We start from the raw sequence: 20,551 nt of genomic DNA on the forward strand, positions 1-20,551 counted from the left end.
TGTCATCTCAGAGTGAGATAAATCTTTTTTCAGTAGCCCCCAAAGGGAAATACTAATATGTGTAACCTTGACCTTGAAAACCAAAAATGTTTGAATTCAGTTAAGTTTGTTCTTGAATCTAATTCAAATATTTCCCATCAGGGCCTAGCTAGTCCTTCATCAGGACTAGACACCAACTTCATTTGTAAGCACCAGTTACTTAAACAGATGTTCATCCTTTAGGCTACAATTACAGCATAATAGCTGACTGTAGTACAGTAGGCAGAATTCCTCTTGAGCTTTAATTTTCATTCATTTCAGCATCTATGGCAACACCTGCTATGTACAAGGGTACTTTTAAAAGTCCATGAAAAAGCACATTACCCTTTAATTTTCTATGACTGCTTTGAATTATTCTCATGCACAGTGCGAATTCAAAACGAAGCTCTCTTTATCAGCCTCAATACAGCACCCGACTACCTCATTTTGTCCCTAGCTACTGCCCTGAGATTTCTCAGAAGTTGTCTTCAATGGAGAAAAATAAAGACCAGGGCATGTAGTCACCACCCACTCCCTACTGCAAGAGTAACTGCATTGATGGCTCAGAAAGTATCCAAAGGTCTCTCCCTGTGCAATACTAAGCTCTCCTCCCCAGGAGCTGCTGCCGTAACATGCAACCTGTGTTGCAGCATGCTCTAGAACTGCACCTGCCTGAACTTCTGTCAACCCCATACATGATACAAGAACTTCCCTCTAAATTAAGACCCCCATTTCTCCTGCCTGTAGAGGCACAGCTTTGGAAACCCTTCCCAGGGGTCTCTATTTGCTGCCAGTCAACTACTTTGTGTGACAACTCCTTCTGGCGTGTTTCTTTGAACTTGCCAGGAAGCGGGTCCACACCATTACCTTTGTATTGTGTGATGTGCTGGAATCTACCCTTCAGTGGGGAAGGAATTTCAGACAGTTTTGATCACTGCTATAATCCCACAGTCTAAAACAGTGCCTGAGAAGAAAGTACTTGAGCTAGGCGCCTGACATTCCATTGCAGAATATAGCAGCAGCTACGTTATTTCCATGTGAGAGGAATTGAGGGGTCCCAGTCTAGGACCGGCAGAGCACCACCTTGCTGGCATAGACAACACATCGTTTCTGCTTAGATGGTATCTGATGAAGAGTAATGGGAGATGATGGGAGTGCAGTTCAATTCCTGCCACTAACAATATGGAAGGAAATCCTTTTCCTTGGGGAAGTCACATCTAGTAAGGAGTAGGCAGACATGGAGACAGGTACATTACTGAGGAAAGTACTGTGCAAAATAAGATTCAGATCCAGCATTTCAGAACTCAGTATAAAAGTGCAAGATGCCATTCTAACAACCTTTTACCACTTTTGCAAACACAATATTCTCTCCAAACATGGTATAAATAACATTACATTTTAAATCACATTTCCACAAGTATAATCACAACTTACTTCATGGCCCCTTCTGATTAAACATTAATTTTCCCTTGTTCATAATATGAAAAATCCATTCACAGAATACGCCCATGCTTAAACATTAAGCAAATTTTTTATTTAAAAATCAAAAGGCAGTATTGTGAAAGAGTGCCTTTTGACATCCTGTTTTAGAAGCAGCCAGGCAGGCATCTTGGCCTATGAACATCGCATCTCACACTGCAGTGCCTGGGGTCCTGTCCCGGCTCCACGTCTGCTTCCCATTTCTTGCCAATGTGCACCGTGGGAGACAGCAGGTGCTTCAAGCACTTTGTCCATGGTCCCGTGGCCGGGAAGGAAGCTGAGTGCTGGGCTCCCGGCTTACTGACCAGCGATCTGCCTCTACCCTACATGCTTATGGCAATACTTGGAATGCAATGAGCACTCACAGTACTTGAATAATGAGGTGGAATGTTATATATACCATCTTAGTAAAAGGGAAAAACCTTCAAGTCATAACATACAGAGGATAAGAGGTAAGTTTGTAAAATAACTTTTATTGTAAAAAGAGTCAAAAAGAGGTGGACAATGCAAACACTGTCCCTGAACACATCCCTGTGGCGCCCGAATTTGCTTGTACCAGGCAAGTTTCCATCAGTTTCTCAGATCTCACAGTTCTTCTTCAAGACTTACTGATTACATATTGCTTACGAACAGAAGTCCATTTAATATAACAAAAACAACTCTAGCCCTGTTGTGTGCTTTTCTTTCACATCTTCTACAGGAAGATTATGTCTATCACAGATGCTTTCAAAATTTAGCAAGAGGGCCCAGTGCGGTAGCCTAGCGGCGAAAGTCCTCAGCCTTGTATATGCAAGGGTCCCATATGGGAGCCAGTTCTAATCCTTGCAGCCCTGCTTCCCATCCAGCTCCTGCCTGTGGCCTGGGAAAGCAGTCAAGGACGGACCAAAACCTTGGGACCCTGCACCCACATGGGAGACCCAGAAGAAGCTCCGGGCTCTTGGTTTCAGACAGGCGCAGCTCCGGCCATTGTGGCCACTTGGGGAGTCATCACAAGATGGAAGATCTTCCTTTCTGTCTCTTCTCCTCTGTATATCTGACTTTCCAATTAAAAAATTTTTTAGCAAGAAAGTAAAATCAGTGCCTTAACCAAAACTGCAAAATAGCAGACTCCTCCACCATAAATCAGACTGCAGCTCCATAACATTTGTAATATATTCAAATTTTCAAAAGATTCAGAATTTAAAACAAACTTTAGATTTCTGATTTACCATATGGAAAAACTAGTTATTTGCAGCATACAAATGAAGAGAGTAGTGCAAAATGCATCAAGTTTCGTATGATTAGTATATTCTCAACCTAATGACTGCCTCAAAAGCATAAAGGGAAAAATTACCATTAAAAACAATCTAAATCGACGAAAGTTCCCAATTTAGAAATTTTGGTTGATACTCTATTTCAATAGATGGCAAAATGATTTCAGAAACAGATTTAACATACAATGTTTACAAAAATAGAAATATTGCTTGAATTTTTACAAAACTTTATAAAATATAATACTACATTTGTAAATTCAAAAGTTTCACACTGAAATAGATAATACTTGCACAGATATCAAGTCTAGGCAAGCTGAAAAGTGGTCTGCCTCACCCACTTCACACTATTTTTCCAAGTCTCCAAGCCTAAGTACATCTGTGCTTTATATCTTGGGATCTTTTCTTAAGAGATGATTTATTTTCAGGGTTTTCATATTTTTTTTTCATTCCAGAAATAATGTTAAAGCAAATGAACTCATGGCTAAAAATGCCTTACTAAAAGTAGACGCTAATGCAGTAAGCCGTTTCAGTATTACTGATAAATTTCCAACCAAATATCTAAGAATGACAGCTCATTACCTTAAAATATATGTGACAATTATAATTTGGAATGTATAAACCACAAAAGTATAATCACAAATATTTTATGGAAAACATCTATTCATATAGTACGAGGATATTTCTAAAAATGTTTCTTTGCAGCTGTCAGATGAGAAGTATTCCTGATGAAACTATTAACACATTACCTCAAGGAGCACCAGTGTAGTTTTAAACAAATCTAAAATGGAGAAAACAGGGGCTAATCAGTCATGTAACAGTGCTATTGAGATAAGGCACCACTTGGTATATGAAAAAGCCAAAGTATTTCCAAATCTTGTAATTTTGTTACCAACGTTTGAAGTACTAGGTAAGATGGTTAGAAAAAAAGCTAATAATATTATTAACCACATTTATACTCTTTTCATCATTCTGTGCTTTTAATTTTTCCATATAACAGAAATAAAAACATCATGCATGATCTGCTTAAAAAAACATCTTTTCCCAACTTTCCAAGAAAATAATATAGAAATAAACAAGAGTAAGAAATCCATAATGTGCTCTTTTTTGCAACAGTCTATCCCTGTAGAAGAGTGTGGGGAGCGGAGGAAGGCAGAAGGAACTTCATAGAATGAATTGAGGCACACAGGTTAAAAGTATCTCAGGCAAACTCGGCTAGAGCAAGATCGAGGGAGAGCTCAGAGTTTTACATTTTCCTCAAAGCTGATTCCCCAAAGAGCCAAACCCGATTAAATATTTCGAAACATGTCCTTAGTCACTGCTGTCATCGTCGTCGTCATCATCAGATACATCATTCAAAGGAGACTTCAATGACTGACTGTAAGAGTCCGACCTGGCAGGCTGGCATGTGGCCATGTCCCCAGTAGAAAGCAGGTCATAGCAGAAGTCACAGATGCGCACCGGCTTAGAGGACTGGCTGGGAAGAAGGAATCGCTTTTCAGAGCAGGGCCCGCAGACAACAAAGCCACACTTGCGGCAGTGGTGGCGACGATTAACAGGCGTGAACTTTGCTTTCTGACAGCGCATACATACAGTGGCCTCAGAGTCAGGAACCCAAACAGCAGCATGTTCATTACTGGGTGTCTTCCCACTTTTGGACAGCAAATCAGTGACACACTTATTTATATGACTCATCCATTCTGATTTCTCAGTGGCAGTGGCAGCATAAACTGCAAATGATTTAGTTGGTGTTTTAATAAGCCACCCATTCCTTAAGTCTCCCTCATCTTTGATGGAATCAATAGTGACATTTTCCAGAGGAATAATGTGTTGTTTGTTGTATTTTTTCTTCTGAATCACAATATTGCCATATACTAGAATATCATTAAATAGGAAAAACTGCCTTGCTTTGGGCTTTTTTCTGCACAACTTAGTCAATACTCCTTCTCCAATAAGGACTCGACCAGGTATAGTTAAGGGTTGACCAGCTGCTCCAAAACAGTTTTCCACTATACTTATCCGTCTGGTATTTGCTTCACTGTTTGCCAAACGATCCACCATCTTCTACTAATAGCCTTAAAAAAGAAAGGAAGAAATAGAAATTAGCTCATAAGAAGTATATATTCCTAAAGATCAATGAATTACATAACCTAATTTTAATCTAATAAACCATGCAAAGGTAAAATGTTCATATTCTTTATCTCAAAGATAATCATTAAATATACCAAAAGGGCTAACACTGCTCAATTTTTTATATTATCAAAACCACTTTATCTCCATATTGCATCCCACAACAGGTATTAATAAAAGTATAAATTTATTACAGATTCAAGACAATGAAAAACAAAAGTTAATATTTTAAGAAATATTTTAACTTAATATTTCAAATAATCTCTGCAAAGTAACAGGTCCAGCTACATAAAACTGAATCTCAATGGGACTCTGAACAACAGAGAGCCAACTATTAGATAAACTTAGGAAAAAGCACTGCCACAATGCCAGTTATCACCACTGGGCTAAGACCTTCTTTCCCTCACCTGGATCAGTGGGGGCTGTTTCAGTCTTGGCCCGTTAGTAACCCCTGTTGTCCTCCACAAAGATGCTCCCAATAATTAATTTGGTAATGCAGGGTTTGAAATTGTGGAAGTTTCTCCTTCAATTCAGGGATAATTTATCAGCCAATTAAAAGTCTACTATCCAATGCAACAGCACCACACAAAAAAGGAACAACTAACAAACATGAAAATAAGCTTAATTCACAATTAAAGAAATGACACTGAAAACAATATTTTCACTTATTAATAAAAACCCAACAGCTTCTTAACAGGCAGTACTTGCAAAGCTGGAGGGAAGCAGGTTCCCACCCTTGCCCCCCACCCTGTCCACTGCAGAAGAAATGGATACTCTCCAATGCAGGAATTTCACTAAGTGCATGAAAACACCCACAAGTATAATCAACACAGCAAACAAAAAACAAACAAACAAAACACACACACAAAAAAACAAAACCAAAAAACTGGAAATGCCCTTAAATGTCCATCAAGAGGAATTCAATACACAAAAATTCAAGGGGCAAAACTTAGCCTGAAATGAACTCTATTCACAGGAAGCCAAGCAATGTGCTGAGTACTTCACATTCATCACTGTATTTCCTACTCAGAGCAGCCTTTTGATATACACAGTATTAGCTCCACTTTATAGAAGAATAAGTAGACATAAAGGGGTTAAACAACTTGGTCAAGGCTGCTACAGCAGAAAAGGACTGGAATCTGATTTCTTCTATGTGTTGGTAGCATTATAATACAGTAATTGTTCCTTAAAATTCTACCAACACTACAAGAACTCCAAGAAAGCCATTACTAATCTCTACCTTCACTGCAAGCCATAAGCAGTGAAGAAAAATAAGCAAATATTAACTAGAGCATTTCCTGGGTATCCCACATGGATGGCAGGAGCCCAAGCATTTTAGCTACCCTCTGCTGCTGTTCTGAAGTCATTAACAGGGAGCCAGATTGACTGGAAGTGGAGAAGCGGAGGCTCAAATAGGCACTGTTGTAACAGGCAGCAACTTTATCCACTATATGACAATGCTGGTCACATCTGATTTCATTAGGGCGTTGTGACATACATGACAAACTGGACATGCAGCAACTGAGACCCTAAAGCAACACCTTCCATATATCCTTGCTGGCTCTAAAATATCTGCACCTGTAACAAAAACACTTCAAACTAGAAAACCTAGGTATATACAAAGTTTACCCTTCATGCAAACACAAACAAGAGAAGTAAGGTACAAGGGCTAACAGCGACAAAAGGACAGGCAGGAATGCGGAAGGGTGACCAAATTAAATTTAAGCACTTTTTGCCCTACTGCTAGATCCCCCAAAGCAATATTCTTTGGGAAACCAGATCGGGGCACTACTTCGGCTCTGGGTCTAAACAGGGCTGCTTCCTGGGATGCCCAAATTCAAACTGACAACCAACACACGGACCTGCCCCAGCAGTACCAGCACTGAAAGACTTTTGCAAGATGATTAGAATACAAGATTGGGGGCCCGACAGGATAGTGTAGTGGTTAAAGTCCTTGCCTTGCATGCGCCGGATTCCATATGGACACCGGTTCTAATCCCGGCAGCTCCACTTCCCATCCAGCTCCCTGCTTGTGGCCTGGGAAACCAGTGGAGGATGGACCAAAGCCTTGGGACCCTGCACCCACGTGGGAAACTTAGCAGACTCCTGGCTTTGGATCAGCTCAGCTCTGGCCATTGCAGCCACTTGGGGAGTGAACCAGAAGATGCAGCATCTTTTTCTCTGTCTCTCATCCTCTCTGTAAAACTGACTTTCCAATAAAAATAAAAAAATCTTTAAAAATATTACATCATAAAAATACTACACTATAAATTAATTTAGAATAAATTAGCATCTTGACAGTTCTTTAATCTTTCCAAGATTTCAAATTTTTTTATGGCCTACTAATCCTTTGGGTTTCTTTTGATAGTTCTATTTCTTAAGTAAATCCACAAATACTATATATTTTTTTGTTGTCACTTTGAATCTAATCTCATTTACATTATATATATATTTTTTAAAGATTTATTTTATTACAGAGTCAGATATACAGAGAGGAGAAGAGACAGAGAAGAAGATCTTCCGTCCAATGATTCACTCCCCAAGTGAGCCGCTACGGGCTGATGCACACCAATCCAAAGCCGGGAACCCGGAACCTCTTCCGGGTCTCCCACGTGGGTGCAGTGTCCCAATGCATTGGGCCGTCCTCGACTGCTTTCCCAGGCCACAAGCAGGGAGCTGGATGGGAAGTGGAGCTGCCGGGATTAGAACCGGCGCCCATATGGGATTCCGGGGCATTCAAGGCGAGGACTTTAGCTGCTAGGCCACGCCGCCGGGCCCTACATTATATTTCGAATTGGTTTATATTATTGATTTAAAAAATCTACATTCTCGGTTTTACTACTTCAAGTACTCCATCAGTTCCAAGTTTTCCTGCTGACTGTCTTTTTCTTTTGTCCCCTTAAGCTGTATTAAAAATGTAAGAACTACAGAAGCAGTATATCTTTAATAGGCCAGCTTTTATAAACCAACTTGACAATTAAAGGTTTCAAGTTATCTCCTTCACAACTGCAGACAAGAACTGCATTTAAACTGTCTAAACTCCATCCATGTCTTTTGGCAACATCTTTTTAAAGCTGTATGCTCTTCAATGGGATATCTGCCACCTGTTAAGAACGCAATACTAGAAGAGACAAAAACTCTTTAAGATGCAGCATCCTATTCACAGCTGAAGAGAGCACCTTACTCTTACCACTGAAAACTAATACTTCTTATCTCATCCTCACAGGTGAGTTTAAAATGAAAACTCATCAAACTTATTTCTTACACATCCTGATGATATCTGCTATCAATGTGCATCAGTATCAACTTGCATTGTGGTGGAAACCCAAGGAACTGTGAACCAAAATACCTGGATTCTAATCCTGACCCATGTTACATAAACTCCCTAATTTCTCTTAAAAATTCTTGCATGAAATAATCTACAGAGAGCCTATTCTTTGAAGTAAAATGATCAGATTTGATAGCAAAATGATCAAGAGCTGCACTCTTTCCTACAATTTAATCATTTTATTATGTCTCAGCATGAATCAAGATTTCAAATTCTGTGTGACTGCTGAAATGAATAATCTCACAGGAAATGTAAAAAAGAATCAGAGAGATCAACAGCAACATTGGAGAAAGATTAAAAAAAGATTAAAAAAAAAAAACCCAGGAACAAGCAACTTCCTCAGTTACATACATGGTTTTACAGCAAATGGCTTGGGCCCGGAATGGCCTAGCAGCTAAAGTCCTTGCCTTGAATGCGCCAGGATCCCATATGGGCACCGGTTCTAATCCCAGCAGCTCCACTTCCCATCCAGCTCCCTGCTTGTGGCCTGGGAAACCTTGGGACCCTGCACCCGCGTGGGAGACCCAGAAGAGGTTCCTGGCTCCTGGCTTCAGATCGGCACAGCACCGGCAGTTGCGGTCACTTGGGGAGTGAATCATTAGACGGAAGATCTTCTTCTCTATTTCTCCTCCTCTCTTTATATCTGATTTTGCAATAAAAAATAAATCTAAAAAAATTTAAAAAAAAAAAGCAAATGGCTCCAGTTCTTACAGCACCTATGTCAAACGAAAAAATACCCAGTGCTTACCATCCGCAAAGGACAAGACAGTACTTATTTTCAAAAGTTCCATACCTTAATAATCACTACTATTTCCAACAACTCTGTGTTCCCAATAGCACCCACAAAAATACTTACATGAATATGTCATCAACATGACCGAGCTGAATATTATCAGAAGCTGGTGGCAGCGCTTTTCCATATGGAGTTTGATGGAAACCACCAAAAAGGCCATGTCTCTACTTATTAATTTCACAGAAAACAGAAGCCACAACCTATACAACAACATCTTTATTAGATCTACAACATTAAATTTACAAGCAATGCTGTATTCTAGTTAGAAACAGTGTCTAGTTATATGAACTGGCAGGTCCTGTTTTTTAAAATCACAATCTCACAATAATACATATAAATGATTTGTTCTCTTTCCAAAAAGCACAGCTGTTTAGTTAGCAAATAAACGATGATGCGTGTATATTTTCACCACCAACAAAACTGAAATTAAAAACTGCCCAATTTCAGAAAGCATTTCTACAGGGCAGCTGCACAGTGCTACCCTGTAGAAATTACAATTGAAAAATGAAGCTCAACTGAAATACTTCTGTGAAACTGATTATCCTGTGATGTCCCTAACAAATTTTCTTTACTATCACTCAAAACAGCTGTAATCTGTTCACTGCATTCAAGCCTTTATGCTTGGTAAAAACAAAAATGAAACACAACCCAGAAACTTGAGATATTTATCATGAGGTTTAATACAAAGGACAGTGAGATTAAGTACTATAAAAAAAAAATCAACAAAGTAATAAAGAAGCAAAAAAAGAAAAAGCAAAGAGAAAGAACGAGGCACAGAGAATACAGCATCTGAACACTTGAAGTAGGTTGTATACAGCTAGGTGGAACTTTAAACTGAACTATCAAAGTAGTAAGTGAAGGTACAAAGTTCCAGAACTAAGAACATGTAAAACAAAGAGTCACACGGGAGAGCTTTAGCAGAGCCTGTGCTGGGAAAAGGGGCGAGAAGATCAGATATGCTGATTTCTACCAGTTACCCCTGACATTTTTACAACTGTGGAAACAATAAAAGATAACTGAGAAGAAAAAGAGACTGAACAAACCAAGGAGACAGATGAGAAATAATTACAAAAGCAGAGGGGTAAAAGGACTTTGTTTTAGTGTTCCAGGCTAAACTGCCTACAACGCCAAAATCCCAGATAGGTGCTGGTTTTATATCCCAGCTGTTCCAGTTCTGATCCAAATACCTGCTAACAGCCTGGGAAAGCAGTGGGAGATGGCCCAAGTGCTTGGACTTCTGTACCCATGTGGGAGACCAGATGAGGCGCCTGCCTCCTGGCTCCTGGCTTCAGCCTAGCCCAGCCCTGGTCATTGCAGCCATCTGGGGGAATGAACAGGCAAGATGGAAGAGCCGTGTCTCTCCCTCTTACTCTGTAACTCTTTCAAATAAATAAATAAACCTTCAAAAACACAGGAGTCAATTCATCAAGCATCTGGAGCTACAGTAAAAATAAAACACATCAGATTCATAACTGCAAAGACTAACTGGATATGGCAGAATAAGATCAAAATTATACACTGTTTGCAGTCTACATAATATGCAAGCAAAAGGTCATGTATTTGTAATTAATTTCAATTAGTCAAATATTTACTGACAACTTTCCCAATGCACAGCAACATAAAATGACGGAAGACAATCAAAACTAAAAAAAATCTTCAAGGAGCAGAAAGACATGCTTATGCGCATACAGACAGGTGTATATAATTCAGGAGTACTGCCTATAGGGAAAAGAATTACGGAGTAACTAAAGAAAAGGGTTTGGTACTCTTGTAATATGGTATGAACTGAAGAACAGAATGAATTCAAATATATACTTGAAACTTAAAAACAGCAGAGGAGAAACAAAGCAAAATTATTAAATAAAAACAAGAGTAACGAAGGTCCCAGTTAGAGTTAGGCTAACTTAGAACCAAGTCTTTTTTTTTTTTTAAAGATTTATTTATTTTCATTACAAAGTCGGATATACAGAGAGGAGGAGAGACAGAGAGGAAGATCTTCCGTCCAATGATTCACTCCCCAAGTGACCGCAACTGCCGGTGCTGTGCCGATCTGAAGCCGGGAACCAGGAACCTCTTGCGGGTCTCCCACAAGGGTGCAGGGTCCCAAAGCTTTGGGCCGTCCTCGACTGCTCTCCCAGGCCATGAGCAGGGAGCTGGATGGGAAGTGGAGCTGCCGGGATTGGACCCGAGGCCCATATGGGATCCAAGGTGAGGACCTTAGCTGCTCGGCCACGCCGCTGGGCCCTAGGCTTTATTATTGAAACAATTGGAAGATAAAGTTTTTAGAGGAGAAGATTAATCACTACACACTTTTAAATGGTATTATACAGAAGGGCCTGGAGAAAGTACGAAGCAGCAAGTTTGAAGACTCAAAAACCAGTCAGAAAATTATTAGAGCAGTTTCCAAATGAAACTTAACAAAGCCCCAAGCCATCATAGTTGACAGCAGAAATGAAAAAGGGGAGGACACCTGTTAAGATTACTGAGCAACAGCATTCCATGATTTATCACCTAATGGGCTATGTGGATGACAAGTGAAAGCAAGGTGATTTAAACCACAGGGTAGGTGCTAGCTTTTTTTCAACGAAGAAGAAATCCATTTGGGACATAATTATCTTGAAGTCCTTCAGAATATCACTGCACAAACATCAGTCAGATAAGCAGAGAAGCCAGGGTGAGCCACGAATTTCAGGTCAGAGATTTTGTTGTCAACCACCTAGAGATGCTGGCTAATACGGAGCTAAAGAAGCGGGAAGAGGAGTAAACTCTAGCAGGCCACGGTAATACCCAGTTTTAAAAGCAGGAAGAGAAGGAAAGGAGAATGAAACATAATGATACCAAGCAGCTCAAAAACTCTTCTCAGCACACAATAAATTTCTATCCACAGAAGAATAAATACCATCCCAAGACTTCACCAACACAAGTTTTAAAACATCAATAATGAGCAGTGTGTGGAGGTAGCGGGCATTTGCTGCATCAATGAGACACTGTTTGGGACACAATCCCAGCTTCCTAACAATGTACCTGGCTAGGAGAGAGCAGGTGATGACTCAAACACCTTGCCACCCACAAGGGAAATCAAGTTTGAATTCCTTCTCCCTAGCTTCACCCTCACTCAGTCTGCCTGGTACAGATATCTGAGGACTAAAGCAGCAGATGGGAGAGCTCTCTCTCCTTGCACTTCAAAGAAATACTAAAACTTTTTAAAACTTTAAAAGGGATTTAAGAATACTGAAAAAAAAAGTTACTATGGCAAATTCTTAAGAAAAAAAGGAAACTGACCCAAAAGAAAAATAAGATTCAAAACAAACAACGAAGGGGGAAATGACCAGTAAAATCTTTACCAGAAGAAAAAAAAATGAAAAGGAAATACAATGTGAGGACAAAAAAAAGTACAATATGAGGGAAATCGACATTCATACTCTGAATTCTGCAGCCACCTTTCCAAATGCCACTTTGGCAATATAAGCACTTTAGAAAGTTTACACAACAATTCTGTTTCCAAGAATATATTCAAGAAACAATTAGGTCAAAGTTGTCGACACGAAGTTCACGGCAGTTCTACCTGTAATACTCAAAAGCCAAAACCACCTAAATGTTCAACAATAGGAAACTCATTTGAGTAATTTATGGTATGCCCACATATTTTTAAGCAGCTTTAATATTTCATGTTAAAATTAAAATGCCTTAACATTTTTTAAAAGATTTATTTTTATTGGAAAGTCAGATTTGCAGAAAGAAGGAAACATGAAAAGATCTTCCACCTTCTAACTCACTCCCTAAGTGGCCACAACGGCCAGAGCTGAGCTGATCCAGAGCCAAGAGCCAGGAGCCAGGAGCTTCTTGTGGGTCTCCCACACAGGCTCAGGGTCACAAGGCTTTGGGACATCCACGACTGCTTTTCCAGGCCACAAGGAGGGAGCTGGATGGGAAGTGGAACAGCCAGGACACGAACCGGCACCCATTTGGGATCCTGGTGCATGCAACGTGAGGACTTAAGCCACTAGGCTATTAGCCGAGCTCAAGTAAAGCATTTTTAAAAGAAAGGTTTATCAACAACAGTACAAATCTTTTTTTTTTAAAGACTGGAAATATACACACCAAAAAACCAGTTCCAGTTATTGCTAAGTACCACAGCAATATTCTGATATGTCCTAATTATTTTATATGAGCACATCATCTCTCATAGATAAGTTTTTAAATTTAGAAACAAAATGCAAAGAATGTGTAACATATAAATGGAAAGAAAAATACAACTATGTGGTCAATTAATTCCATGATGATGTAAATTTGTGCTGATGATATGTTGGAGCTTTCAACTGACTGGGATGATGCTCTGCTGGCTCTGTCTTCAGACCAGAGAGGGTATACCTAAGAAGCCGTTGGACTTGACTGGACAATAAGATGCTGGACTCTATGTTTGGTATACGCTTGCAATGGGGGAATCTCAACTGAACTTGAGCTGTGGTTATGCAACAAGGTGGAGGAATCCACCATGGTGGGAGGGTTTGGGGAGGGGTGGGGAGAACCCAAATATCTATGTAATTGTGTCACATAATACAATGTAATTACTGAAGTTAAATAATAAATAAAAAAAAAATACAACTATGTGTACTGAATAAAAATATAAACTGGAAATATAAAACCTTCTTAAAATTTCCCCAATCATTATTTAAATTAAGTATAAATTATTTCACTTACAAAAATAGAAAAAAAGATGAACTTGATGTAAAAAACACAGAAAGCTCAGATCAAAAAAATCTCAAAACATTTTAAAGGGAAGTAACATTTAAGAGTTATGTGTTTCAAGACTGGGGACAGCAACCTGAGTGAAAAATACAAGCAAAAAGGAGCTAATGCATAGCACAGAGAAGAATCGAAAAGGAAAGCGACAAGTTCACAGGCGGCTGAAAAACAAATTCGTTAGTCACCATGGTGTGACCTTTTTGAGCAGTATGGGGCAAAGAAAGAAGCAGAAAAAGTTAACAATGATATTTATAAGTTGGGAACTAACCAGTTACACCCAGTGAAGTCAAGGAGAGATGATGTAGTGCCAGAGAATTCACGGTGAGATCAAGATTGGAAAGAAAGAAGGGCCCCATTGCAATGGCTGAGTGGCTAAATGCTTATCTCGCAAGTGCCAGGGATCCCCAAAGAGCGCCAGTTTGCATCCCTGCTGCTACACTTCCCATCCAGCTCCCTGCTTGTGGCCTGGAAAAGCAGTATTGGATGACCCAAAGCCTTGGGACCATGCACCCATGTGGGAGACTCAGAAGCTCCTGGCACCAGACTGGTTCAGCTCTGGGCACTGTGACCATTTGGGGAGTGAACCAGTAGATGAAAGATCTGAGTCTCCCTCTATATATAAATCTGATCTTTTCCAATACAAATAAACACACCTTTAAAACAAAACAAAGACCAAGAAGAGAGACTGGAAGTGTGATGACAGAAAAGGCTGCTGCTTCACCAAACATCTTTGGCCACAGGATCTAAGGCTTAAGCCAGAGTAGTTGTTAAATGGTGACAAGGTGAAACACCACAGCTATACCTGTAGGTCACAACGAAGAACAAATGTGACGGTCACTGCTACTAAGGAACTAGTTTCAAATGTGGCATTTCAGACAAAAAATGAATTAACTGCTACTTAACCTCTATGCACTTCACCTTCCTCCGTTGTATATACTCCAGAGCCTGACTAAAAGGGTTTTGGTAGACACTTACCCACTCTTTATTACAAAACTAAAAAAAAAAAGGAAATGAGAAATGGAATTAATAAAAGGTCATCAACCGTGACTACACATTCAAATCGACAATTGGGGTGGGTATTTGCAGCAGTGGTTAAAATGCCACTAGCGACACACACATCACATGTAAGTTGATGTCCTGGCTGCTCTACTCCTGATCCAGCTTCCTGCTGCTATGTACCCCGAGGCAGTAGGTGATGAGTCAAGTATTTTGCCCATCACCCTTAAGAGGGATCCAGATGGAGTTCTAGGCTCCTGATTTTAGACTGGACCAGCTCTTGGCGTTGCAGTCATTTGGGCAGTGGACCTGCAGCTGGAAGATGTATTTTCTGTGGGTCTCTGCTTTTCAAATAAAGGAAAACAAAAATTTAAAAATTTTAAAAGATTAAAAAATCAAATCAAGCATGATTTTAAAAACAAGGCGAAGGTAGGCAAAACTGCCTCTGCCCTGGTCCTAAAGCCAGTTATTTATGATTTAATTGTTCTACAGTCCAGTATCAGGAACTCATGAGTAGTAAAGGTTGAACACTAGACTGGATATTCCTAAAAGTTACTTTCCTTAAAAAAAAATTAGAAGAAACAGAACAGATAAACTGAACAACTGCCTCAGCCAGATGATGATAGCAAAACACCTCAGTGAGGGCCCAGCACCGCAGCCTAGCAGCTAAAGTCCTTGCCTTGAACGTGCCGGGATCCCATATGGGCACCGGTTCTAATCCCAGCAGCTCCACTTCACATCCAACTCCCTGCTTGTGGCCTGGGAAAGCAGTCGAGGACAGCCCAGTGCTTTGGGTTCCTGCACCCATGTGGGAGACCTGGAGGAAGTTCCTGGCTCCTGGCTCTGGATCAGTGCAATATCGGCCTTTGTGCTCACTTGGGGAGTGAATCATCGGACAGAAGATCTTCCTCTCTGCCTCTCCTCCTCTCTGTATATCTTTGTAATAAAAATAAATAAATCTTAAAAAAAATGGTAAATGGAGACTTGAGATTAATTATGTCAGTCAATGGACACTGGGACGGCTGCATTATCCTTGGATTGGTGAAATCAACAGCATTTCAGAACTATCCAAACCACTTGGACAGAACCCCTGGAATACATACACACTGAGATTTTGGGTTGATAGGAGGTGGCAGTTCCTCATCCCTGGGTACTGGCATGTTTGGAAAGTTATGTGTTGCTTCCTCCTTTATCTCTCCACCAGAAGAAACGGCAAATTTGGAAACAAATTCACCCAATTTTCCCTAAACTTCAATCCCTCCCACCCTAATCAACCATGTAATCATTATAAAAAAGTTAAACAATTATTCAAAAAAATTTGAACTCCAGAATTCCATATAATTCAATGCCACTGTTGATGTTAAAATAACACCATCACATGCCAGACACTTGTATAAACCTCTTAGTGAATCTTTACAACACTGTAAGGCAAATATTTCTGTATCTGTTTCACACAGAAAAGAGAAGTAAGAGAAGTAACTTGGTTTTGTTTTTTTTTTTTACGATTTATTTTTATTAGATTTACAAGAAGGAGAGACAGAAAGTTTCTTTATCCACTGGTTCACTCCCCAAATGGCTGCAATGACTGGAGCTGAGCTGACCCAAAGCCAGGAGCTTCTTCTGGGTCTCCCATGTGGATGCAGGGTCCCAAGGTCTTGGGCTATCCTCTGCTGCTCTCAAGCTATGAGCAGAGAGCAAGATTGGAAGTAGAATACCCAGGACATGAGCCGGTACCTATATAGTATGTCGATGCCCAAAAGCAGAGTATTAGCCTGAAGCATCACAGCACCAGCCCCAAGTGAAGTGAACTGTTCAACAGTCACAAGTTAGCAACTATCAGATACACTTTCAGATAGTTTTATTCCAGTCCACCCTACACTCAACTTGCTTGCTTTCTACTATACACACAGAATCTGAATGCCTTCTCTCCCAAGAACCTCCCCAAATTAAGCACTTCAGTTTTTGTATTGTAGATTATTGACCAGGGATGGCAGCAGGAAATTAATTTCAAATTCTATAGTCATTACAGAATTTCTGAACACCTTAACCTCAGAAATTTTGCAACTGAAATTAATAACCATAAAATTATGCCTCACATTCATTTGCTTCGCTTTCTTTACAGTTAAGCCAGCATTGTTAAACAGGCAGATCCTGTCCAAAACTGGTTCTCAAACATAAACCTACTAACAGAAGGGCAATTTGCATTTGCTTTCCACTAAGCACACATTTTAAAACAAAACTCCAACACAATTCTGGAAAACAATAATCAGTGGAGCAATGATCAGAGGCTCTATCAAAGCGCTTAAATACGAGTATGACCTTCAAAATTATCAGGTATTAATAGTATTGCCAGAGCCAGCATGTGGCACACCATGTCAAGATGACACAGGACACCAGTCTCCCATAGGAAATACCATCAAGTTCCAGCTGCTATGCTTCCAAACCAGCTTCCTGCACCTACGAAGATGGCTCAAGTCCTAGGGTCCCTGCCCCTACACAGGAGACCCCCAGGGAGTTCCAGTATTCTGCCTTCAGTGTGGGCAATCTTGTCCGCTGCAGAGACTGGAAGATTTGTTTTTGAAGATTTATTTTATTAACTGAAAGGCAGATTTATAGAGTAAGAGAGACAGAGTGTTCTCCATTCGCTAGCTCATTCCCAAATGGCTGTAACGGCTGGGACTGGGGCTTGGCCAGGCTGAAGGCAGGAGCCAGAAACACCTTATGGGTTTCCCACGAGGCTGTAGCTGCCCAAGACCTTCAGCTATCCTCCTTTGCTTTTCCAGGAGCATTAGCAGGGAGCTGGATCAGAAGCAGAACAGCCGGAACGGGAACTGGCACCCTCGTGAGATGTCAGAGACATCTGTTACTTCTCTCCCTGCCAACTCTGTGTTTCAAATAAACCTTAAAAAAAATTTTTTTTTCAGGGCCCGGTGCCATGGCCTAGTGGCTAAAGTCCTTGCCTTGAACGTGCCGGGATCCCATATGGGTGCTGGTTCTAATCCCAGCAGCTCCACTTCACATCCAACTCCCTGCTTGTGGCCTGGGAAAGCAGTCGAGGAAGGCCCAAAACCTTGGGACCCTGCACCTGTGTGGGAGACCTGGAAGGAAGTTCCAGGCTCCTGGCTTCGGACAGGCACAGCAAAAGCGGTTGTGCTCACTTGGGGAGTCAATCATCGGACAGAAAATCTTCCTCTCTGTATATCTGACTTTGTAATAACAATAAATAAATCTTTAAAAAAATTTTCCATTAAGAGTAAGTAATTTCAATTATATTTAAACATAACAATTAAAATCCTTTGGGTGATTCCACAACTTCTTTCCACACATCAGCAATTCTACATCAATCCATTATCTACTGGAAATTTTCTAAATATTCAAATTCTGTACCTCCAGGACAAAATTCGTCAACAAGGTAAACTCAAATAGAAAACGTACCATCAGCCAATCTGTGAGTTTAATGGCGCTCATGGTATTCAGAGCAGATTTAATCACGAGGCTGGTGGAAATGAACAATTTAGTAAGAAATTCATGAAGCTTATTTACAAGGAGCACACATATGTGTAGCCCTTTCAAAGCCTTCCTCAGCATCTGCTACCTTCTCAGCTCAGACCTGATGAGAAGCCTGTTGTCAAGGAGGCTCCAGGACAAACCAGCCAGGACACCCAGGGGGAAGGGAACTGGGTTCTGCTTTGACAAAGGACAGGGACTGGAATTCAGGGCAGAACGGTCTTCTAAGCACACGGGATCAGATGAGTACTTCTCAGAAGAAATTTAACAACCCTTTGTAAATCAGCTCCCTAGCAAATCCTTACACTGAAGTACTAGTTCCAGTCAGAAAGAACAGCGATCAGAATAAACAAGGTGGACAGAGCCTGCGCCACAGGAATGGGTCATGTACCTTACAAAGTCACACTGTAGAAAAAAAAATCAGACGGCTTCAGAGTCATAAAACCTCTGTTAATAACACACCCTTCTTGGCAACTGGGTGTGTGAGGCCACCTCTCCTAACTCACCCTTCATCAGCAAAAACAAATATGGACGGCATTTTACTTGAGAATGAAACAAAACAAAAAGGATTCTTGAGAACTAAGATTAGCAATCGAATCTGTTTTAAAAAAAAAAAAAGAAGAAAACTCTTTCTGGGTAAAAAAAATCCTAGTTAAAAACAAAGAAAAGAAACTCTCCAAAACATGTTTAATTAAGAGCCCTTTCATTAGAATTTTCGAGCAGGCTGTTCTATTAAAAATAACTTATACTCATTTACTGGGACATCTGAAGCAGAATCTTTTCTTCCGATGACTGTGTGTGTGTGGTGTTTGAAGCGATTACATGTGCTTTCCAAATAAGTAACTTAACACTATTCACCTCCCGTGCTGTCAGGACCCGAGGAGATTAAAAATAGAAGCCTTTGTTAATACAGAATTAACCTAAGGACCCCACGAGCTACCAGAATACAAAAAAACCAACGAATGCAAACGCTCACCACACGGAAGGCAGCCTTCCTTTAAGGACCCAAGGGGAAGAAAACAACTTGGAAATGTCAAGATCCCTGTATTTTTAAAAGAGAACACATGCCTTGAAGCCTCTCGTCCAACACTGCATCTAAGCCTTTCTTTAAAAGACTCTTCAGCCGCGAACTAGAACGCGACAAAGAAAGCGTTTACTTTGAATTACAGAGGAGGGCTCAGGTAGCCTAGACCTGAACTCTGCTCCTGCCCTCGACGCAACCCTCGGGCACTCAGAGTACACACAGCTGCGCAAGCTTTCACCTTTAGCAACATTTTAAAAAAGGAGAAAAAAAAACAGCTTAAAAAAAAACTACAAAACTTTAAAAGACTCAAAATAAAGTAACCAAGTCACCGCTTCCTTCAAGGGCAAACCCTTCCCGCCCCCTAGAAACACAAAAATAACGCTGTTCCAGTTCCAAGGGTGTCCCGAGTTCCAGATCCTGCAAACTTTTCCGACAGAAAGGCGTTGGGGTTCTGAGACCGCACCGCCCTGGTCGTGGGATCCCGGTCCTCGGGTCCCGTCAACTTCTCGCCCGACCTGGGGCGCCCCTTCCCGCGTCCACGGGCGTCCGATCCGCGCGGGCCGGACCCCGAAACCCCGGCGGCAGCGGCGGCGTCCTGCCGGGCGGGCGCGGCTCACTCCGGACCCGGCTGGCCCCGTGGGCACGGCGACCGCGACCTGCCCGGAGGCCGGCCCCAGCGCGAGGGGTGCCGCCCGAGAGCGCCCCGTTTTCTCACAGACCCCAACATGGCGTCGGCCGCCGCCCGCGACGACTACACCTCCCCGCGCCGCTGACGGCCCCGGGACCGCGGGAGGAAGCGCTCGGAAAGTTTCGTTCCTCCCCCACCCCCCAACCCCAACTCCCAGCCGGCCAAGCAGCCGGCGGGGCCAGCAACCCCTTACCCGGCAGGGCGCAGGCAGCGGCGGCCACAGGAACCGGCCGGTCCTCGTTCCGGACGGCGGCCGCGGACTCTGTCGGTCCCCGCGTCCCGACTTCCCGGGATGTGCGGACGGCCGGCGGTCCCGCTCAGCCGGCGCGATCCAGACGCGGGAGGCACGCGGGCGGGCGGCCGGCGCAGCCGCTCGCAGGTGACGCCCCCGCCCCTCCAGTCGAACCCCCACAACGGCTGCCTGGCTTGGCCTCTCCCCTGCGCGCGCAAGGCGCGTCCCCGTGTTCACGCCAGGCACGAGCGCGCAGGCACGAGCACACCCACCCCGCTCGCTCGCCGCCCTTTCTCGCCAGTTCGCTCGCCCCGCCCCACCCGGCCCAAGCAACGCGCTCCGGGGGCGGGGCCTCAGGCA

At 41.9% G+C, this 20,551-nt stretch overlaps 1 protein-coding gene across 2 annotated transcripts in view; it reads right to left on the minus strand.

The window, feature by feature from the left end:
• Positions 1–1,950: 1,950 nt before the first annotated feature.
• The window catches only part of PLEKHF2 (pleckstrin homology and FYVE domain containing 2), a 19,319-nt gene continuing 718 nt past the window's right edge, over positions 1,951–20,551 (minus strand). Inside the window, exons 1-2 of one of the 2 annotated variants that reach the window (XM_058668599.1) lie at positions 20,153–20,475; positions 1,951–4,822 (exon numbers count right to left, since the gene is read on the minus strand). In XM_058668599.1, the coding sequence (XP_058524582.1) occupies positions 4,059–4,808 (750 nt within the window). In that variant the 5' untranslated portion in view covers positions 4,809–4,822; positions 20,153–20,475 and the 3' untranslated portion in view covers positions 1,951–4,058. Of the gene's footprint in view, positions 4,823–20,152; positions 20,476–20,551 lie in introns of those variants that run through there. The other variant, XM_058668600.1, reaches the window with a different exon arrangement.

The sequence above is a fragment of the Ochotona princeps genome, chromosome 9, assembly GCF_030435755.1.
Source record: "Ochotona princeps isolate mOchPri1 chromosome 9, mOchPri1.hap1, whole genome shotgun sequence".
Lineage (NCBI taxonomy): Eukaryota > Metazoa > Chordata > Mammalia > Lagomorpha > Ochotonidae > Ochotona > Ochotona princeps.